The sequence below is a fragment of the Vanacampus margaritifer genome, chromosome 11 (genome assembly GCF_051991255.1).
Source record: "Vanacampus margaritifer isolate UIUO_Vmar chromosome 11, RoL_Vmar_1.0, whole genome shotgun sequence".
Lineage (NCBI taxonomy): Eukaryota > Metazoa > Chordata > Actinopteri > Syngnathiformes > Syngnathidae > Vanacampus > Vanacampus margaritifer.
Genome location: NC_135442.1, coordinates 14976575 through 15000314, shown reverse-complemented (window position 1 = coordinate 15000314; position 23740 = coordinate 14976575). Strand labels below are relative to the sequence as shown.

The 23740-nt window shown below is 40.4% G+C and overlaps 1 protein-coding gene and 1 long non-coding RNA gene across 5 annotated transcripts; both read right to left on the bottom strand.

The window, feature by feature from the left end:
• Nucleotides 1-37: 37 nt before the first annotated feature.
• On the bottom strand, nt 38-20153 carry LOC144060878 (sentrin-specific protease 7). Of its 4 annotated transcripts, XM_077580789.1 has the most exons (22): nt 19998-20153; nt 17372-17463; nt 14920-15035; nt 13794-14024; nt 13129-13235; nt 10793-10899; nt 9289-9583; nt 8212-8384; nt 7478-7609; nt 7355-7388; nt 6556-6777; nt 6020-6486; nt 5127-5254; nt 3679-3795; nt 3491-3607; nt 3317-3412; nt 2947-3140; nt 2836-2867; nt 2673-2716; nt 2537-2605; nt 2311-2461; nt 38-2161 (listed from the first exon to the last, which is right to left on the bottom strand). In XM_077580789.1, exons 2-22 carry the CDS (start codon nt 17429-17431, stop codon nt 2036-2038), a joined length of 3018 nt encoding a protein of 1005 aa, XP_077436915.1. In that variant the 5' UTR covers nt 17432-17463; nt 19998-20153; the 3' UTR covers nt 38-2035. The 4 variants fall into 4 exon arrangements, 3 of the variants coding, with proteins under 3 accessions (XP_077436915.1, XP_077436916.1, XP_077436917.1); XM_077580790.1 differs by lacking the exon at nt 17372-17463; XR_013296031.1 differs by lacking the exons at nt 38-2161; nt 2311-2461 and having other exon boundaries at nt 2947-3097.
• Nucleotides 20154-21371: 1218 nt separating this feature from the next.
• Nucleotides 21372-23390, bottom strand: LOC144060522 (uncharacterized). The gene is made up of 3 exons (XR_013295934.1): nt 23278-23390; nt 22734-22823; nt 21372-21783 (listed from the first exon to the last, which is right to left on the bottom strand). It is a non-coding gene; the product is annotated as an uncharacterized LOC144060522 (long non-coding RNA).
• Nucleotides 23391-23740: the final 350 nt, after the last annotated feature.

Genomic DNA, 23740 nt, shown 5'->3' with positions numbered 1-23740 from the left:
TGCCGTTAACTCCACCAAGGAGTATTAGCGAGCCACATTGAAGTTGGAATATTACGAGGGATGTTTATTTTAATCCAACTCTTTTTTTTGGGGGGTCAAACTTCAATTTCCGATGAGAGAAAAAAATCATCAAGTTGCAAAAATAAAGTGGTAATATCACAAGAGTTTAAAATGGTAATCATGAGGAAAATGTTATACTACTAATGTAACTATAATATAAACATATTCCTGTTAAATAATATAATTGTCTAGTTATTCTTCAGTTGTGGAAAATAAAAGGTTGCTTGAGAGTAAAATTGAAATATTAGTGGAATAAAACTGCTTAAATCTTGCAAGATTTGTTAAACTATATATATTTAAGAAGCATTTCTTGCATTGACACGTATGTCACAACTCAGCTTTTTCCCCTCATATTTAAATTCTGTCTCATTTAAATAAATAAAAAATTGCTAAATTTTTTTGTGGTTTGCCTATTACTGATTTATTCTTACAACCATTTATGGAAAAATGCCTATTTTATCCATTATTCTGGCAATTTTATGGCTTTTATTATATGACTCAAAACAAGTTGTGATATTATTATTCTACTATTGCAGTTTTCTTGAGAAAAAAAATTAAGATAAATTTGACATACTGCTGGCGAATCCTTGAACCTCTAAAATAATCACTTTTCAGGAGACCCACAAAACACTATGCATGTTCAAAATATAACGTTGCATCCTCAAAGCCATTTTCAACACTAACTCCGTCAGTATAAATTAATTTGACAAATTGCTTTTGTCAAAGATTTTCATCATCAAGATTGTTTCTCGTCAACTAAAACGTGTGAATTTGGGGGGAGTCTTTGATTTCCTGAGCTAAAATTCTCCTACTTCTAGTTCAAGTGAAATCATATAAAAAGTTAGTAACTGCAATTGATTACATTACTCAACATTTAATATGGTTTACCATTTCCTCCCTTTATGTCCATCTTCCATTTCAAACTCGTACTAGCATAAAGAACATTTGTCCTATTCCTAGTTAGCTGGTCAAAGGTCAAAAGCACAAGCATAAACATATTTTATGTTGCATGATCAAATGCTAGCTGCTTAAGTCGCACAAAGGCTGTTGCCTTTGCATCGTTTTTTGTTATACAATAAAATGCTTCGTTTGTTTACATTTTTTTTTTTAAATCACTCCAGTGTAAAATGTTTCTAGACAAAATAGTTAGCAACTGCAATGCACAAAGTGAAAAACAACAACAAAATATTTGGTTGTTCATTACCAAGTGAAACATACTAAATTAAAAAAAATAGTTTATCCAATTCTACAGAATTTTCGGGAACACACATCAAAATATTCAACAGCTGCAGCACTACAATCAACTTGTCCCTGGGATTAACCTGAAAAACTTGCTCCTCAAAATTACAAAATTCTTCCTTAAATGAAATCATCGATTAGCAAAATTGCTCATCAAGGATAGAAAAAAAAAAAATAAGTTACTTCAAGCTTGACAATATAGATGTTAAATATCTATAAAGGTGCTTTTGTCTCCTGCCGCAGCTCCGCAGTGTAAGGAAGCACTTTGTCCTTTTTTGCCCAACGTGTTTGTTTTTTTGCGCAAAACCTTTTGTGGCCTCGAGAGATGCAATGTGAAGCACAATTAATGAACATCTTAAATTCATTCCAATCATAACAATTTATGTGTTACACAAATCACATTTTGAAAATTTGGGGGGGAAAAAACACTTCTTGACCCATTTTTTGTTTGACTAGTGAATTTGTGTAGGAGTTAAATAAAGAGCATTATATTTATCAAAAATAAAAAAAAATGTAAAACAGTCTATAAAAACCTCTAAGGTGAACACTAAAACAAAAGGCAATGTACATTTCAGTCAAAAAGTAACTGGCGGTCGGCTGCATTTTCACTTTGGTCGTCCGTGCGAGGGTCCGATTCGGAAGGGTTCAATTTCAGGCAGAAATGGGTGGCTCAGTATGAGCGATGCCGATTCCTTGGGTGGGCGGGCCGTGTTCTTACTGCGTGGCCCTCACTTTTTTAGGTCATCTGCTGTCGGTACAGCTGCAGCACCAGCTCGCGGATTTCGTCCCGCTTCCTGCGCACCTGTCGCCGCGAAAACCAACGTCGCAGGTGTAGAGGCAGATCGAAATGCACCACGGGGTCCTGCCAGCACAAACAAAAAGATTACATCAGCCATCCATACGTTTTCTGGAGTGCTTGCCCTCATTAGCATTACCGCTTCATCTCATACATTGATATGGTTAAAAAAACAAACAAAAAAAATGACTTTTTTTTTCTTCTTCTCCCCCCACCTTGAGGAAACTCTCCACGTACTGCAGCAGGTAGAGACCACAATCGCTGCTGTTGTCCTGCAGAGGAACCTGACAGTGGGAACTTTTCACCTGGTCGGGACCAAAGCCGCGCGTCGTGCCGCGTCGTGATTCCCATTCCGACTGCAGGTACCTGCCAGGATGAAACGGCCGCAGCGTGAGCGCTTTCCTGAGACACACGCCGCCGCCACGACAACGGTCTACTCACTCTCGCAACACTTTGAAGATGCGCTCGTGAAGAGACAATTTGAGGGAGTCCATGATGAGAATGCAAGGCCTAAAGGAAATGAAGAAGTCAAGTCACTGTGATTGCAGTAGGAAGCTTTTAAACGGAGTAACCTCACCTCTTTGATACAAGCTTTCTACGGCAGGTTTTCTCTGTGCAGTTCTATTAGGGGATAAAAACAGTATTTATTGCAAAGACAGACAAGCTGAATCGCTCCTTCCAAGGCTGCTGTCATGGATGCTTGAGGCAGCGTGACATCAACAAATGTGTTTCTGACTCACCACGTGACTAAAGGATTTCGCCGTCTCTTTTCCTAAGAACACATGAAATCAATTTGATGATTTGCATTCATTCTATTGAAAACGATGACGGATTCACTTGGTGTAACAGACCAGATGGCGTGTCCACACTGTCGCCGCAGGTCAACTTGAGCATCGCCGTCGTGGCATCGTTTGAGTTTCCCGAGCCTTCCGCTTCCTCTTGCTCGGGTGACTCGTCTGTCCCGTTGTGGCTGCTTTCTGCCCAGGGCTCCGACCTGGACTCCTCCAGTCCGGGAAAGCAGATGAGCACCAGATACCAGTGAGCCCTTAAAAAAAAATATATATATATATATATATATATATATATATATATATATAAAATCATGTCTCTTTATATTTTAACTATTTTTTTTAAAGACTTTAATTCTTGTAACTTTTATGAATGAAGTCTTGCGACTTTGTGCCAATTCTTCACCACTTTTGTGCATGCACGCTAACTTACTCCTGATTGACAGGAACAAACAGGAAGTCCTTTTCAAAGATGTCCACATGGCGTGTCCACGTCTTCACTCTCTGGTGCCGCTTCTGTCGCTGACATCTGAACGTTCGGAAAAAAACGGATTTCATTCATTGTCATTTTGACAAACATTTTTCATATTGAGATCGAAAGACTCACGACTCTGTGACATTGCCTTCGCTGGCGTTGTCTCTGCGGGTGAGCTGCTTGTAGAAAAAGCTGCTGAAGATGTGCGACCGCTCGGCAACGTCCCGCAGCGAGTTCTGGAGGAGGTATCTGAGGGGAGAACGTACACATTAGCGCCAAGCGAGCAAAGGCGTTGGGTTTATAATCGGCGTTACGCTGACTTGAGGTAAAAGTCGATGATGACGTCGTTGAGGTACTGGCCGCTGTCAAGACACTGCAAGTCTTCCATTGTCACGGTGATTCCACCTTTGAGTGGCGGTGGAGGAAACTGGATCAACCTAAACACAAGTTGAAGAAAGACCAAATAAGCAAAAAAAAAAAAAAGAGACAAGTTACAAGAATAGTTTGAAAATGACAAGAAAATCAGCTACACCACAATTTGATTCTTTTCCAAGCTTTCTACAGCGGCCCTGAAGTGAAAAGCACAACGGCACTTAACACAACAGCAAATTCAAGTGGAAGTTCCCCCACTAGCCTAAAATTGGTATTCTGATCAAAGTTGCGTGTGGAAGGTGAATTAAGCAGCAAAAAAAATTTTTTTTAAAAAATAATAAATTAAAAAAAATAAAAATATCCATCTCAAGGGGCCGCCATTTTGCCCTGTACTGACACCGTTGGTGACTGAAATTGACGTCACAAAGCCCTCGGGCTCAGTTTACCAACGTCACATCACCAAAGTCGGAAAGCAGACTAGCTGTTTTTGTGTTTTCCCAACCTTCACGGTATAACTGATGACGGTAGGGGTTCTGCCCGCTACAATTTTTGATATACATATATATATGTGGTCCGGTATCAAATTTAACCAGTGGTTGGGGACCCTTGCCTCAAAGAAATTGAAGATTTTTCAATGTTCATTCATTTTAAAAACCCAATATGGAATATCACATCAATATACACTTTTTATTTATTTATTTGTAGGTCTTGTAATTATTATTAATATATTATATTATTAATGATGTTGCATTGGTTGTGCCGCACCTTACACCTGTAAGATGACATGTTTCGGCGGCGGCATCTTTCTGCAACGGATACCCGAAGGAGAAGAACGTCGCAAACTGAATAATTGGTGGTATGCTTGTGTGTGGTCTCTCTGAGGCACCGCAGTGAACTTAGGTTGTTGCATTCTACTAGTTCAACACTTGGATGGCAAAATATTCGACACACCATCCCTTCAAAGTGTCTCTTTCGAGTGGATCTACACGTGTCACATGGGGCAAGGCTGTGGCGTGTTGGACGGACCCAATGCACGTCAGCTGGTCCAGCTATCTAGCTCATAGCTAGATTTGCAGGCCAAGTCACAGTGGAACGGTCCAGTTTGCTATCAGCTTGCTCCGTGCGCCACACATGCCATTACAGCCGCAAAATTGGGATGGTGACAAAGAGTTTGTTATATCTCAACAATTAGGACAAATCAAAACAAAATGGTCCCCAGCCTTTGCACATCTTTTTAGCACTTGTCTTCAAACCTATTTAATACAGTATATGAAGAAATCATGAAAATGATTTGAAGAGGACGTTAGCTGCCTGTGAAATTCAATACACCAGGAATTACATTGGGTGCAACAGAACAGAATCATTTCTGCTTCCTTTATACATTCCTAGGACTTACCGATGGGCCACGCCTTGATGTTTGTATGCAACCCAAGTGGAATCTGGATGGCACATGGTCACCGTGTATGCTCCTGTAGTTCTACGCCGACAAAGTGTGTACGGAGGGGTGCCTGCCATTTTCTCCTCCTGTAACACAACAGGAGAACGTCATCGTTCACTGCAAACCTCTTGAATACTCCTTGGAAGACTTGTTGACACTTATGGAGTGGAGGCATTCTTATGCTGTAGCTTTCACTGCACACAAGAAAACTGAAGTCTAAATAATAATGCAATCACATAGAGACACATAGGTTTTAGAATAGGCAGTTCTTCCTGTGACGGCGGGGCTGGCACTGATCCGCCTGACTTCCTGATGATCCCAAGGGAGACAGAGGTATGACCCAGCACTCATGTTTATACTCCACCATAGTTTTTGTACTTCATGTTTGTTGTATTAAAGAAAACTTTAGTGTAATAGAATTTTATTTGGAATTCCTTTGAGGGTATTTTTTCACCGATGAGGCTGCAGGGAACTTCCCCTAGGGGTCTCATCTAGGAATTCCTTAAAATGTCCACACTTCAGCTTCTTTATGCGGCTTGACGGGTGCTGCTGTTTTTGTTAGCAACAGTGTTCTAAAGAAGCTAGCTTATTTAGTGTGTGTGTGTGTGTGTGTGTGTGCGTGTGTGTGTGTGTGTGTGTGCGTGTGTGTGTGTGTGTGTGTGAGTGAATAATAAAATCTATGAACTGAGCTTGTGACTGCTGACTGTTATTCAATGTGGGATATAAGTAATATCAAATTCAGGTAAATGGTTCCGGCAGGTCTGCCTATTTAGGTGAGGTGCGTATTTTCTTAAAATGACCAATAAGAATGTGAAAATAGGCCCTAGAACAAACTTGACGGGGTGTCATACCGCTTGATTCTCCTGATCCTCATCTGGGCTGTGCTGCATTCCAAGATCCACCTCAGAATCCTGCTCCTCTGTGGGACTTGTCTCCTGCTCAATATCGAGTAAGGTCTGCAGCTCAGACATGTCCAGCAACAGCGAACACTCCGCCTCTGATGCCGTCTCCTTTAGTGTATCCACGTCCACATCGGAGCATGAGCTGTGTTGGTCCAAATCGGATGTGGAGGTGGCCGTGTCCAGACAGAGCATCCGCAGCAAGAGGGGATCTCGGCCGCTTGATTTGATCAGCTCCAAACTTTCATCAAATGAAAGACATGGACTGACGAAGTCCTTCAGATCGAGCGTCTCAGCGTGGCTTTCGCCATTTGACAGACACTTGAGACAGTCGAGTTCCAAGAGAGAGTGCAAGAGAGCCCCTTCCATGCCCAGCAGAGGGTCCTTGAGAGTCAGCACGAGGAAGGGGCTTGGGTTTCCTGTGGCAACAAGAACAATCAGAAACACGGAGTGATGTTCTGGACCGGCATTGATTGTGTAAGCATTACCAGTGGTGGATGGTGAAGCATCTTGGGTGCAAAGGCAGACAAGCTCCTTCTCCACAGTCACTGCAGCACTTTGCTTGACACATAACAAAAGGATGGTGCAAGGCTCAGCGACGGATGCCCATCTGAGCCCTCTGGATTCCAGTTCCTCCTGCTCCCAAACGCTGTACCTCCTCAGCATCGTACAATCCAAGGTCAAGGTCACATCCAGCTGGCGGTTTGAGTCTGAGGATGAGATGACAGCAGAATTGTCTTAGCACAGCTGCCTCATTTCGTTAGATGATACCCTTAAACCTGATCCCCACACCACAACTTGTGAACAATAAAGAAAAAAAAGGATATTTGGTATTTATACTATTTATTATTTACAGAGTATTTTTTTCATAAATATTGATAATTTAACAAAAATTCACATTATAATATAGTACTAGAATAATAATTAAAACATGTTTATCTTTATCTTCATTAATCTTTTCAGATGATGTTGTATTGAAGTTCTGCCAGGGTAATTACAGCTCAACATTTCTTCCCTGCACTGGAAAGATTTATATAAGGTGCATGGATTATTTATTTAATGGACAGTCCACTTATTGGCCATCTATTGTGGTACACTGTACATGAGAACAGAGGTCAGTCACTATTATATACTCTTCAGGATTTGGTAGTTAATGCTTTCAAAAGGTTCTCTGGACTCTTGGGAGGGCGTGTACTTTTGGAAAACACATTCCAGTAGACTTTTCTATCATCTAAAATAGACCACTTAGCCTGTGAGGAGGTGGCGTGACGGGCAACGACACATTACCTTTCAATGGTATGATGATTTTTTGGTCCAATATCTGTCAATGGGGGGGGGAAACAAGTCCATTTACATCACGGTCATTTCCTGAGAATGGTGATGATAATGTGATGAGGAATCATCATTTACCATGAGGTTTCCATTTGCTTCCCCTTGGTAACGTCCACAGAAAATGGAGGTGAAGGCCACATCTAGGTAAGAGTGGTCAATTTTGGGGGTTGAAGAAACTGATCCGGAGTCGCCAACAACCATATGCAACACCTGTAGAAAAAGACATGCATGACTTGCATACACAGCATCTTAAACAAAGGGTCAAAATCAATGGTCTTTTCTTTTTTTTAACTACAAACCCAGTGTGTGAGCCATCCGGCATTACATTACACAACCAATACAACTGTTGAGTGCAAAATGTAGTAATGCAGTTCTATTCCTTTATCTACATCGTTACTAAAGCTCCCCCTGCTGGACACACCTCTTAAAAAAAAAAATCCATCTTACCTTGAGCTTTAACCCATTAAGGCCTAAGGCGCCTGGCAAAACTTGCCTCTAAAACCTGGGTGACTATTGAGTCCAAGGTTCATAGAATTCACAACACTACATCAGAAATTAATATAAATTTATATTATATTTTTAATAAGCAAATGTTAACCAGTTATAGTCCTCAATTTATTGATGTTCTGCGTAATTTAAACTTTTGTCTTTTACTCTTGCTTTCTGAAGGAATTGCAATTTGTACTTCTAAACAGCACCTGTGAAGCAGCATTCAAAACTATTCAGAACAACCTTATTTTAGAATTTGTGCTCCCACAAGGTGGTGACCTTTACATATCTGAATGGACTATAAAGGGAGATATTGAGCACACCTCCACATTCTGCAAATCAGGGCCATCAGGCTTTTTGGACACAATTTCCTGTGATGAAAGCTGCCCACGGTGGCCGGCATCTGCATCTCCTGCCGAGAACAGTGTACGACGGAGATGTCTGACTCGTCTTCGAATAACGTTGCTGCTCTCTTCATCGTCACTGGAAAGCACAACTGCAAGCAAAAAAGATAAAGAAGAGATGATACACCTGATTTAAAAAAAAAAAAAAAAAAAAAAAAAGCACAAAAAGCAAAACAAAACCTACTTAAGATGGCTTATGTACGGAACTATGACGGCGTATTAGGGCCACGTATAATTGTTTTTTTTTAGTGTGTGTGTGTGTGTGTGTAAAGTTTATAAAGTGGCAAATTTTACACGTAGCGTATTCGGATGTTTGTGCCAATTTGGTCGGGTTTTCAAATAAGGAGATAGTAATTCATTGCTTTAGCAAAGACTAACCATATCATGTTAAGCTTTTGCACTTTGAAGCGTTGGGTACTGCCAGCGACGAAGACGCCTCGCTTTGCGAAGGTCCACACCCTGAGGATCAAGCATTTAAGTTAACTTGTTAAAATGTATATTTACTTGTACATTTATGTTTCCAGAATTATTATTTACAGATTCATACATTTTGGTATTTTTTGGTACAAGTATCTAAGTTAATGTGTCGAATCTGCTGTTCTCCATCATTCACTTGCATTTACCTAAAGTAGTCTAGCTTCTGATTGGTTAGTGTTAGTCAGCTGATAGGGATCAGCAAGTGTTGTCGCTCTCGCTGCCGTATGACGAGTAAAGTTTAAATTAAGAATAAATCCGTCTCCATCCTGCCTTTTTGTTTTATAAACAGTGTTCCAATAACCACCTACAAATCACGTTAGACTATGACGTGCATTTGTGGTAAGTTTCTGAGTGTTTCGTCGCAAATTTACCACTTTATAAAGAGGCAAATGTGCAAATTTTTACTTGTAAGTTAAATGTCTCTGTAGCAATTCCAAAGTTTTATAAAGTTACATCAAATGCTTTCGCTGGCAGTTGTCGGCCCTGGAAAAAAGTGTCATTACTCCTGTGTGTACTCACTCGGCTCTCCCGAGATGGCTGAATTGTCCTGTGCGGGTACCCGACTGCAACAGGGAACTTCATTGATGTCTGCCGACTCAGTATTGATACTGGCGACTGCTCTGTCAACCACTCCCAAGGAGAACTGCACTAAGTTGCTGTCCGCATCACAGTCTTCTCCGGGTTCGATCAGACTAACCGGGGCCAGTCCTCCTCGTCCACCTTCCCCGGTAAGGCGAAGCACGCTTTCTCGTTGGCGTTTCGGGCTGCTTGTTCCATTGCACTTGGACGGTCTACCTACACGTCTTTTCCTGTTCTGTTCACAAATAACACAGACAATGTTTGAGTGTCTGATTCTTACTATAGATTGGCATTGATTAATTTATCATTAAGAATGTACATTTTGCTGACTTTATTGATTCATCATTCCTGGAAGCAAAAGAGGCAGAATGCAGTGGACTACTGGATTGCAAACAGTAGGGGCCCTTTTAATTTTCCTGTAAGTACCATATTTGCTCAAACAGTGGCCCCCACTCTAAAGGCCTTTTCACCCTGCACTTGGTGTTCGCCGCCTTTTCACCCTGCACTTGGTGTTCGCCGCCTTTTCACCCTGCACTTGGTGTTCGCCGCCTTTTCACCCTGCACTTGGTGTTCGCCGCAGGGCAGCACGCACAGATGGCAGTAGCCCATGGAAGCTTGCCCATATTTGGCAGTGCTTGCGAAGCAGCCAACAAGGGAAGTAACAAGGAGTTTTTTTCTGATGGTTTACCTTGTTGCTATGAGTATTTTGACACCACAAAATAACCACCAGCTTCTCTCCTATTGTAGACAGGAACTCCATGACAACTACCGTACTTTCCACCAATCTGATTTGGATTGGTGGATACTGTATTTTGGATTTTTGGCAAATCTTGTGATCGCCGCATTGTCCCCACCCCCACAGTTCCCACCCTTTTAAGCACTTGTTACACTAAATACATTTAATCAGAAAAATAGCAGAAAAGTAAATAAATAAAGAAAACATTTGGAGTACTCACCATCAATAACCCGCAAAATGAATCTGCAATAACCGGACCGCGATATAGCAAGGGACCACTGTATATAGTGATCAGGATATAAAATGGTTTATATTGTGAGAGAAGACTTTTTTTTTTCCATATCTCCCAGCTCTATTCCAGGCTAGCCTGGGAACACCCCGGAGCTGTACTAAGTGGCTATGGAAAGCTGCCCCCTGCGACCCGACCCCAGATAAGCAGGAAGAAAACGGATGGATGGAAAGCCACTATACTGTATGTATATGATTGCAGTCTAAAGAGGAGAATGTGATGTCAGCTAAATGCATGCAGACCATGCATTAGGTAGCATGATTTTAAACAATACAACACAGACATTTAGCGAGATTGCCCCAACTTATCAAAATGGAAGGTGGGGGGTAGGGAGGTACCACATGATTGGAAATTTAGTCAAATGTGCACTATCCGTAACGGTTACCATCATAATGCTGGAATGTTTGGCGGCCACTCACCAGACAATGTTTCTCTTGAGTCCCAATGTCCTTGATGCGAGTTGAGGAAAACTCATCAGCGTCTCCGGGATCCTCTGCTGGCTTCCAGCACACTGACAAGCCGCAGTCTGTCGACAAAACCCCACAAGTACTGACAACCCGATTGCCACTAAGAACGCTGTGTCGTCAAGAATGTAGGACAGGAAAAATGCGCGACGTCATTGCAGATGTTTTTTGGTCCAAGAAAAATAACGGCTTGGCGCATCGTTAAACCTGCGCTGAACTCGTGATGGACAATAGCGAGCAAACAGCTCGTAAAAGTGTGTGGGTCAAACAAAGAGGTGATCTGTCCTGAGTTGTTTAACACATCTAGATGTACCATGGAGAAAAAAAAGCTGGAATCCTGGACTTTTGTCTCATATTCATCTTTTGGTCCAAACCCTAATGTCTTCAGTATATAACAAAAACAAAATTAATAAAGTTGTTGGTCTAATGCTTTTAGAGCGGACTGTATATTGTGGATATGTTCCCCCCAATATATAGAGTAGCACAAAATCAAACCATTATTTGATAATAGTGTTTCACAAGTTGCTAGTGTACAGACAGTGTTCCCTCACTTTTTGCCAGTGATTCGTTCCATGACTCCGTATGGCAGGTGAATTTCCATCAAGTAGAGGAACTACGAATTACTAAGAATTACGAACACCCCCCCACACGGTTCCCATCCTTTTAAATACTTGCTACACTTACTAAATGCAAAATGAATAATACTGTAAATACAGAAATAACATGCAACACATTTACTGTAATAAACAAAAAACATTTTATGGTGTACTCACCATTGAAAATACTGCATCCAAACTTAAATTAATGATGATGATGATTAAGATTTAAAAAAAACTGTGCAGGTAGTTATGAAAATGAAGATAATGATGATAGCCTGCACAGCAAATGAGTGCTTTAAAGCTCTTCTGACGGCGCCTCTGACACCGGTTGAGGATCGTCGGGATCTTTTGTAACCTCAATTTCTCCTTCCATTTCCACATCTTCGGCTGAAGGAGTACTTGTTGGCGCAGGCGGTTTTACCGGCGATTCTTTCTTGAAAAACATGGTGATGGGTAGTTGCTGCCACTTCTTTTTCATTTGTGTGAAAATGGCCTTATTATGGTGTCAGCGCAGCGAGTCGACATGGTTACAAAATTATACAGACCGAACCATATCATCGTCGTACTCCTGGGAATAATGTTGCAGTTCCCTTGCGGCATTTTTGATGACTGCCAGATGTTCAAGAATTAGGCTTGTTTCTTCCATCTCTTCCTCATTGGCAGATTTAGCCGGTTCAGAAAGGTCCTCTTCGGTCAACAGATCGAAATGAGCGACAACGAGGCCATTAATGTCTTCTGGGGTCACGTCGGAGACGCCTTCGCCACTGAGAAGGCGCGCCAGCTTCCCTGCCTCAGCGAGCGGCATGATGTACTTGACTGGCCACGAAGCCCCAACAATCCTGGACCACAATTTACTCCAACTGGTCTGGATGGTCTCCGTTTTCATTTCCTTCAGTGCCTGATGAATGTTCTGAAGGCACGAAGCAATTGTATATTTGCACCAGTACTCTTTCAATGCGAAGTTGTCATCGCTGTCGATGGCATTAACTAGATATGATAGGACATTGCCGGTGTTGAGGGCCTTGAAGGTGCGGATTACGACCTGAAACATCGGCTGGATCAGCAATGTGATGTTTGGGGGGGAGGACCTCAATTGTTACATTGTTGTACTGCAAGTTAGTGGTGTGGCCACTCGCATCGTTTAGTAGTTAGAGCACTTTGAATTCAAGCCTGTTCTCCGCTAGATAAACTTTTACTTGGGGTATGAAACACTGATGGAACCAGTCAGAGCATTTGTGAGGCAGGCCTTCAGGTTATGCATCCAATACAAAGGCAATAAGTTCTTATTTTTATTTTTCAATGCACAAGTGTTTTTTGATTTGTACACTAAGCACAGCTTCAGCAAGAAGCTGGCCGGCCGCATTACCACACTTCACTAAGGTCGCTGATGAGAAAATGGAAGATGGATTCCCGGACACTATTGTACTATAATCTTTAAGAAGAGACGCTTCGCTTAAGGAGCCAATCAGCACGAGGAGCAGAACCCGTGTGTGCAGATTAAAACATTTTAATGAAAAAAAAAATCTAATTTGGGGAAAAAAGTGAACTCTGTGAAATCCCCACGAAATAGTAAAGTCAACCCGTAATAGATTAAATTGTGGTCGTAAATTCAAACCCCATGATAGAGTAACGCCGCAATAACCGAACCGCAAAGTAGCGAGGGAACACTGTACAACTGTCTACGCTACCTACCGACAACTCCGTAGTCCTCCCCATTTGCAGTGACAAGGACCGCCTCCTCCACATCTTTGTTTGTTTCGCCATTGTCAACGTTATGTAACCTCTTCTTGAAGCTCGACCTGCAGACACACAAAAATTCCTTCAGGTATTTTTTTTGGTTTTTGTGTTAAGCCACTATAGAAGGGTTAGCAAAAGGACTAATTGAGACCCAAGAAAGTGGTGCACATGACTCAAAGCAAACAGAGGGCTTCAAGAACAACAACACATTGACAATAAAATAAGAAGAAACGCAGGCTAGAATATGATCTGTGTCAATGTGACGTGTTGTACATCGCACTCCCGCTATTTGTGTGGCAACGCATCAATCTAACAAAGTAGCGAATTTCACTTTACTTTAACGTGTGTCAATGTCCCAATATTTATGAAACTGACTATCTTAAAGTGTTTTCCGCACAAATGTTTACTGTTATGGTAATATGACTTTACTACTGTGTAGATAGATTGTGCAAATGTCTTTCGTATAAATTCGGGTTACCTAGGAAGGTAAAAATGCCCCAAACTGTTGACCCCTTACAATCAGGATTCAGTGTTCCGATTTAGTACTTTAAAGACAAAAAAAAATGTATGTGTTTTTTGACATGTCCAGTCACTTCTCCCTTAAAATGTCATGCTACTACCTTTGTAAGGATGAAAGGCCACGCTTCTGGAAACATCTTGGCTTTGCAGTCATGTTGGTGCCATTCCTGCGTGGCTTCTGGCCTTGACATCTGATGGCTTCTTTCTCGCTCGGGCATCGCTTGCTCGCCGTTTGCGCCATTTTGTCGCAGGTGCCACCCAGTTGCTTGTCCAAAAAGGCTTTGCCGACCTCTGTCTTGAAAACATCAGTCAGGACCAGACAAAGCCTCCTTCTGCGGAACCAAAGAGAGGTATTATTATTATTATTATTATTATTATCTTTTTACCTGGCAGTTTAAGTTGTTGCTAACACACCTCGGCAGAAGTCATAAGGTGATGCAAAGGGAGAACGCGTAGGTAGGCAATCACCTGACATAGATGAACCATTTGTTGGTTCCTGGTAAGCGTGGTTGAAAGCACGTCCTTAAGACTGACTAAGAGGCTATGTTGCTGCTCCACTGCCAACTAGAACAGTAAGAGACCACATTTCTCTTATACTGAATTTTTGACTCGATTAATCAAATCAAGTGTCCCCTCCTCACAGAAAAAGCTTGATTATTCTTTGCTATAGCTTGTCTCAACATATCAAGCTATTCGAGTGCAACACCTTCAGAGTTCACGTCAGCTTGTGGTTCTCTAAAACTAGTTCTCCCTTCCCAGGCGAGCACTCGGCAGGAAGCCGCCATTTTTAAGTGTGGAAACGACGATGTCATAACGCATTTAGACCGGACACAGCCTGGCCATTCAGATTCAACCGTTTATATGACGTTTGTTCAGATTAACAAACAGAATATGCCACCCCTGTTATTACGAATAAAATTCCATTTGGATTCTGTCTTTTAATTCCGAATGAGGTGTTTATATGGAGCATTTCATTCCATTTGGTTATTTGGATTCATTCTAATCAGAATACTGCACATGGCTCCATGTAAATGACAAATGTGCTCGACTAATAAGCAACCAGCAGTGGTTATATCATACATATGGTGTAGCCCCAGTTGAATAGGTATCAAAACTAACGTATAATAAAAATATAGAACTTCTCTGCTAGCAAATGATTGTTTTTTCTTCAAGTGGATATCATTGTATTGGGTTGCTAAGACAAACGTCAGCAGGGTGTTGACTTACCTGGCCATCCCCCACTCGACCCTAGCGGCATGATTGTGATCAAATGCCTTGGATCCCTTTTTGAGCTTTAAATCAGATTTTTTGAGTTTACAACCAGGAACTGTGGCACAGGACACCTGTTCACAAACAAAACAAAAAAAAATAAAAATAATGAGCTCTCGAGAATGATCGAGATTAGTCATGACATACACAACCATACGACAACATTTGCTCTTACGGTATATGATAAACTGTCTTTTTAAATTTCCAAACCCTGATAAGAGGAGATTCTGAGCCGGTTATCCATTTGAAATTGATGGATTTTTTTGGTTACCACCTTTGCATATAATTAGAAAACTGGTTTTCAGAACACAGGATATTTTATATTCCATACTGATAAATTGTACACAACGGAGTTTCATTACTCAAAAGTTGATGGAGCAACACTAATCATAGACAGTCATGTCCCATTTCTTAAAAATACAATTAGTAGGACATTCATGTTGATTTTGGAGTCGCCGCTTTAACGGTAAACAAATGGCAATATAATAGTGTTGATTTTGGGTACGAGTCCAGACTCTACCAGTATACATAATACATGTAAATAAGTATACTGTATACATATTACATAATCTAATACATAGCGAATTTAGGGCTGAAATAATTAATCAATAACAAATCATTTGATTACACAACAAATTAAGCAAAATCTCTTCCTCGAGGCTTTCAAGTGATCTTTTTTCCACACAGACCAATATTACTGCAGATGAGCAAATCACTCCATGTAGAAAAAATATTGCAGGAGGAAATAATATGAAAAAGACAGAGAATGGGAAAAGAAAAAAAAAGTTCAAGTGTAATGTGTAATCAAGTAACACAACAGCACGTCCTGTTATCTATAATGGCAAACTTTCATCTGCTTTATTAAAAAAAACGGTAACAAAATAAATAATTGACCTGTATAAACGTTTATACACGAGCTGCTATGGTCTTAAATGACGCTCAAGCACTCAACAGTATGCAGACTGGCTAACTGTTAGCCACTGATTTAGGCCATGGGCCGTCGTTTAATGTCATACAGATTTAAAGTCAAGGATATTTCAGTGTGAATGTGAGAATGTCGACCCCAAGTGGACAACAATAATAACTGCACCTCACATGCGCATTTTGCCGTCATAACAACAATTCCAAATCAATCTTTATCAGATTGCTTAATTAATCAATGGAATATTATTAGGTATAGTAATCAGATCTAAAAAAATATTCTATAGCAGCAGCTCTAATTACATTGTTGTGAATAATTAAGGCACATTACTAACTTTGAAGTAATTTTGGAGCCTATCCCACAGCTGTCTTTGGGAAGTAGGCGGGTTACACAGTAAACTGGTCACCGGCCATTCCCAGGATGTGCAAAAAGGAACAACCATTCACACCCACAATCATAATTATGTACAATTTTGAGCGTTCGATTAACGTTCCATGCATGTTTTTGGAATTTGGGAGGAAAGAAGAGTTTGCGCAGAAAACCCACACAGGCATAGAAAGAACGTGCAAACTCCACACAGGGAGGCCAATGTGCTAAACAGTTGTCTAACGAAGGGAGCTCAAGGAGGAGGGAAACTATAATAACAGACGCTATTTTTAAAGCCTAAATGCTCTTGCTAACCAAGTTGAGCTGCAATGTGGTGCCTCTGCTATTTGATGCAAAAATAATGAAAACCATTTACTTCTCCTGATAACATTTGTTACAGGAAAGTGCATGTCTGCAAAGACTAGTGATGCTGCTGCTCTAGTGTCAAAGAGATCATATCGTCATACGTGAAATAATGGTATATGTCATATTTTGACAAAATTTATTTTTTACCTAAGCATCTCCTCGGAATGCCGGGCACCTCTGCTAAAATCGTCTAGTTCCTTAAACAGATCATCCAATGCCACCCCAGAAATGAAATAAATAATATATATAACACATAATCAGTATTTTTTTTAACGTTTTCTGGGTGGGGGGTGGGGGTGGTTGGGTTGGCGGGGGGGGATAGTCTGACTATTATTTCAGGAGGGTGATATTGCTACTGTGCTTGCTATCTTTATATAGTATTTTTTTAATAATTGAAAATAAAGTCAGTCTCCTCACAGACAAAGCTGCAAATGATCATTATATTTCACACAGGTTGTCTTGTGTCAACATACAAGTATCAAGCAAAGAGAGTAAAGCTTTCACGTTTCATTTACTGTTTCGTAATACTGCATACGGAATATCCAAAGGCAAAATGGGGAAACAAAACTTTCAGGTCAGACTCTGGTGCTTCTGGTATAGGATGCAAAATAATTGGCAACCATTCCACAGAGAGGTAAATAACAAATCTAGATGAAAGAACGTCATAAATTAAATGTTGCATTCTGTGATTGTAGAATTGGACAGCCCTGCCTTCAGGGAGAAGACTGGCGGTGTCCTCAGCTGAGATCCACTTACCGGCTTATTCCCATCAACTGTAAATGGAAGCGCCATTGTGGCTTTCTGGGTGCCCATCATGACTGCCAAATTAGTAAGGCACAACAGCAAAACTAGGACACAGAACACAACAGGTCAGTCATGACTATCTTGGGAGGAAAATGGACCCAGTAACAAATTTTTGTGGAAATTTTGCCCTGAACAGCGACTCGCCGCTTTGCACTATTTTGCCGTGAATTGTGCAAGAACTAAGTACAAATTATGTGCCAGTATGTACCAGCTTTGGACATAACGGTTAAGGCAGTCACCCCAAAAGTGTGGCGCTATTGGTTCAAATCCTGCTCTGTACATTTTTTTTATTTTTTTATTGACTACTACAATTTCTTGACGAGCCTATATGCTCTACGGCAGGGATCCCCAACTGGCGGACCGCGGTCCGGACCCGGACCCCGAGACCATTTTATCCGGACTTCCAAGCATTTTTTGTTTTAAAGTACGATAATACGTTCATTCTTAACAAAAGCCATTTTTGAGTAGGCGCGCGCGAGGGCAGCTATGATTGAACCGGGGTCCTTTGACCGGCAGCATGCTCTTATTTACATGGGACAGGCTTTACTATGGGAAAGTGGGTGAACTATGGCGCTGTCTAAAGTTAGAAAAGTTGACTCTGGAAACCGAGTCTTTAGAGATGAGTGGACTGAAGCTTACGCTTTCATTTTGCCAGCAGCGAGTGCTACAAGGCCAGTGTGTCTTATATGCACGGAGTCTGTTGCTCTTGTTAAAAGCGCCAATATCAAGCGGCATTACGAGACAAGACGCAAAACCTTTGACGCAAATTACCCGCCAGGATCAGCGACGAGGCCACAGAAATGTCATGAACTGAAAGGACAGTATGAGCGTGCTACACGGGTAATTGCACAGACGCTAACAGCACAACAACGAGCATACGAGTGTTCACTACGTGTGCAGTGGATTTTGGGCAAGCACAAAAAGCCTTTTAGTGACTCCGGGATGATATAAGAGTGTATGGAGGCGATGGCAGAAACGCTATTGGAGGGAAAAGAGGGACAGCAGCTTAAACAAAAGGTCCGACAGATTCCACTATCATCCACAAGTACAACAAGAAGAGCCGAGCTGCTATCTGAAGATGTGCAGTCCCAGCTCGACAGCGCCATTCAAAGTGGCCCATGCATCGCATTAGCTGCTGATGAATCAACTGACATGAGTGACAATGCACAACTTTTGGTATATGTCAGATTCTATCATGAAGAGAGTAAAACATTTGTAGAGGACATTTTAGGCATCACAGCTTTGAAAACACACACAAGAGGAGAGGACATCTATTTAGCCATAAAGGAAATGCTGACACAGAGGGGAATAAATCTAAAAAATGTTGTCTCTATCACTACTGACGGGGCATCATCCATGATGGGACGAGAAAAGGGTGCAGTTACTCGACTGAAACATGACCACCCAGAACTCTTGTCATATCACTGCATTATCCACATGGCTGTCCTCTGCTCATCATGTCAGAGCACTATGGAGATGCTATGAACACCATCACCAAACTAGTTAACTTTCTCAAGGCTTCATCATCTCACCAGCAGTGTCTGCTGAGGGAATTAATGTCACCGGTTGCACTTTAAGTGAAATACTTAATCACAATGTTAAGGTTTGTGCAAGAGCACACGTATTGCACTTCTAGGCAGTATACAAATATAAGAATAGGAGTTAGTTAATGCGCAATACATTTTTGTTACACTGTGATTTACATTCAAATATATTTGCACTAAAATGAATGAAAGAGAGTAAGTTTAACAAGTTGTATTATTGCCAATGTAACAGCACGTTTGCAATTTAATAAAATAACAGAAAAATGAATTATCGTCTGAATGTTGTTGCATGTTCGAACCCTGGTCTACTAGGCTGATGGAGTTACTGGACCTCTTGCCGGTTTAGTCGGGGACCCCTGCTCTACGGGTTATGGTTAGGCTGGTAATGCCAAAAACAGCCTATGCTCTGATGGTTATAATTAGGATTAGGCAAGTAATGCTGATAACAGCCTATCTTCGGTGGCAAAACGAAAACTTGAAAGACACGGGGGTGAAGCGAGGCAGGAACTACGCCCAGCGCACGTCTCGGTCCGGCGATTGACCAATAAGAGTAATTCACGGCAAAATAGCGCTCGCAAGAGAGTTGCCGGTCACAGCAAAATAACCACTGCTAAGTTATTTTGTTTACGTTTTTTTTTTTGTTGCTTCTAAGCCCAAGTTGCAGCAAATGTCTTATGACAAAAGTAAATAATAGGGAAACAATTACAAACAAAATGTTATTATAGACCTCGCGTGGACTTGCATTTATCTTGACCAGCTCATGTACTGCCTTTGAGGTGAATATAACAAATAAGTGCATTGCTTTAATATATGTTTACCGGTAGTTTAACCACAGAACTTAAACTAAGGTTATTTAAATGTCGCCATTCAAGTGTGCACGAATATAACATTGTTTTCGTTTTTTCGTCCCAGCAAATGCAGTACATTTGAAATGAAAATGAAAACGGCGGTTAGCCACGCTAGCACACAGAGCTAGCAGTGGTGCTGCCTCTCTCAAACAAAGATGCACAAGACCGGAGACAGTAGAACCTTACCATGTTCCAGAGTTTCACTTTTCGCTTTATGTGGAGATAATGGAGATGTGCAGATAAATATCTGAGAGTGAGCACTTCACTCCATGGGCCACGGGTAAAAACGATAAATAGTCATTACTTGAAACGAACTGGACCGCACACATACATACACATTAAAACACCGAAAGACATTCGCGTTGCACCGGAAACTACGTCACGAATAAAAACGCTCTTTCATTTTCTTTCAACTATTCTTTTAATGCAAATATTTACTTAACATGGTGTTGGTTTGGTTGTTTTTGTTTTAATTTATTTTTAGTAATGTATTTCTTGTTCGTTTTTTTTTTAAATTCAGATCATTGTGCTCTCATGTAAATGATTACGTCACAAGTCAAAATTGCGGTCTTAAATGACATTGTCCGCTTATTGAAAAGCATTGGCCTTTGGATCCTTGTAATTTGATTTGTAAGGATTGTAATGAAATTAAAAAACTATATCAATCTGCCTGGTTTGTATGATAGTCAAAGCCAAAAGCACGGAATTTGCAATGTTTTGTTATTGATTGAAAAATGGAAAATTGTTGCTTCTTCAGATAAATATTTGTTAAATTGTCCATGGGCATGACATTGAGTGTGGCTAGCTGTCTTGTGTCCAGCAAATAGTTGGCAAGTGTGAATACATTTGAAAAAGTAAGTACATCTTTTGAGAAAGTAAATCTTTTATTTGCTGCCAAATTTCAAAATGTGTAAGCAGGAAATTCTCAATATTGTCAAACTTTGACATCAATTTTTTTTTTAATTTACATAACGTCACCACACCGAGTTTCTCTGGCTGTGATTTAGAAATAGGGTGTCATAGATCTACCATTTTCAAGCAACTACTGGAAAGCACTATCACATCAGAGCAAAATCCTCAGCAGAGCATCAGCAGGCAGCTATATCAGCCATTGATTCTGATGACCAGCACAAAGTTACAATGCACTGTCAAGTCAATCACAAAGAGTTAGTCAGCAGCTTGGTGCTAAAGTGCTGCTTCTACAAGAAAAAAATAGAAAGGGTTAAGGTTTTTACAGATTAATGGCATTTTCAGTGGGGAAAATGGATTCATTATACAAGTACCGGTAAATAAAGCTACATGGAGAAACAAAATAAATTTGTATATCAAGGACACCACTGCACTGCAATCTTGCTATATTTAACTTTTTTCCCCCAGCAATTTGCTGGGAGAAATAACATGTTTCTAAAGTAATTTCTTCCCTTATTATATAGTAGACCACTATGTTAACCAGAAAATTGTTATGAAAACAGCTTTATGTCTTTTGTTTTGTTGAGTTGTAATGTTATTCATAAAAAGACAGCTGTACTGTATACATTGTATAAAACAAAGAAAGGTGGCATAGTTTCACGAGTTTATTGATATTATCATTGCAAAACACATCAGACCTGATCAGCCTCTTTGGAGAGGTTTGTGAGTTAAGTCTTCACACACTGCAACAGACATTATCAACATTTTACAGCACAAATGTTTTAACAAGAGCACAGTGTGGTCATTACATAAAATTCAATTAACAATATGAGATATTATCATTACATTGTTATTAGTATTTGCTGTCATACAATAGAAAGACTAATTATATATATTGGCTATTTATAATGACCAGTGTGATTTTTGTTTTAACATCAAGAGCCATATTTCTGCACAGTCAAAGGCGTCCTGGAGGCCGCTTCCCCGCACACGACGTCACCATTTTCAGACGTCATTACGGCCTCTGGTGGCTCTCTGGCCGCTCGCGCCGCTCTTTTTTCAGCTGAGTAGAACAGAAGAAAATAAACCACTTTACTCAAACAATGCATGCACGGAAACACCTCAATTTTGTGTCTGTTGTACATGTTTTACGACAAACAATTGAATCAAAAATAATTTGGCCCACATGAAGTAAATGTTTCCAGAGTCACTGTCACCCATCGTAAAACCTTTATTAACTGTACTGGCAACGTGTTAACAAACTTTTTAACATAATTGTCAAGTGTAAAAATAAAAGAAAGAAAGAAAAGAAGTTCATGCTACATAAGACTAAAACAACACACCAACACAAATAATAAAACAAAATTCTATATAACACATTTAAAAAAAAAAAACATGTTATGAAGAGAGCTGCCAATTATATCTCGTCCTTATATCAGCCTAATGAAATGTAATTTCAACCCACGGTAAAGTGCATAAATTTGAGGACCCTTGTTTTATTGATTTGAATACCTTTAACACAAATTATTCAAACACAAAATTTATTTGGTAAGCTCATTGACCCTTGACTAAACATAAACACTTGAAGCCAATCATGAGACGGCCTAGTGCCCGCCTACAAGGACCGGGTGAGTCAGGGCTGTTCTAAAAATAGCTCAGCCGTGATAGGACATTGTGATTTTCTTGGAATGTTTTAGAAGGGATCGTTTAAAAATTTAAAAACTAGCAGAGATTTATGAAAATAGTGGTGCATATTTTTTTGCTTCCGAACCATTGAGAAAAAAACATTAACGTGATTGATGCCTTCATAAATATTAAATGATTAATTATGAACATTACACATGCTAATATTAATGAGAATTTGAGCAAATATGATACTTCAGAGGTGTGTATCAAATTAGTAGGCCTACGCACCAATCAGTAGCAACGAAGTAGCCCTCACTTTCAAAACGTTGGTGACTCTTGCCCTAGAGTAAACGATTTATGATGACGTCATTACTTTGAACACCTTACCGATAGCACTACATGGCGTCACAATGGGCTCTTCCAGTTGCTCTCCCCGAGCAATGGCCGCCCGGATCTTCCTGACTGCGTAGATGCTCGCTGTCATGCAAAACACTATTATTAGTCGTAGTGATGATGATATTTCAGATATTGTACACATGTTCTTGTTACATCAGACTAAAACTTGACCTTTAAGTCACAAGCTTTAGTTTCTCACGAATATTATTAGTCGTAGTGATGATGATATTTCAGATATTGTACACATGTTCTTGTTACATCAGACTAAAACTTGACCTTTAAGTCACAAGCTTTAGTTTCTCACGAATAACTTATTAGGTAACACTAGAATTAGCCATTGGCAACATTGATGGAAAACATAAAATAATTATTGCATGTACAGTATTAATTAAACTGTCAAACACGTCTTGAGTGTTAAAATCAACTATGACTGGTCAAGATGTAGACGTTGCCTGGATTGTTCACAACACAACGCCGTTAAATAGTAGGCTAAGTTAAAGACACTTATGGGTTAGTAAAAACAACTCAAATTTACCTTTTATAATCAGTCAGACCATACTTTCTGCTTCTTGAGTTTTTTCCTCTCCGCTGTACGCAACGAGTAAACAAACAGCACTACCGGAATTGTCGTAGAAGCTCACGACCAATGAAGTACGCCGAAAGACAATAAAGGCGGGGCGAGAGGTGCCAGTTACGTTTTAACTGGCTCAGAGTTGACGCAACGTAATCACGTGACCAAGTGAACCAGGAAAAGGCCCACAAATGGCAAGCTGGCATGCCTAACTCGTCATTTCCCTGTGCCTTTATAATGAAAAAATACATAAAAAATAAGTAAGTATATATGTCGTTACTTTTGTTAGCGTGGAAATGGATTAATGGACCACTTCGGCACCAGAAACCGAAGATCTCTCAGCGCCTCAGACCTTTGCTAATATAAAATAAACTGGGACCCCAAAATATCTTTTAGAGGAATGCAAAATCAATATAGCAAAAACACT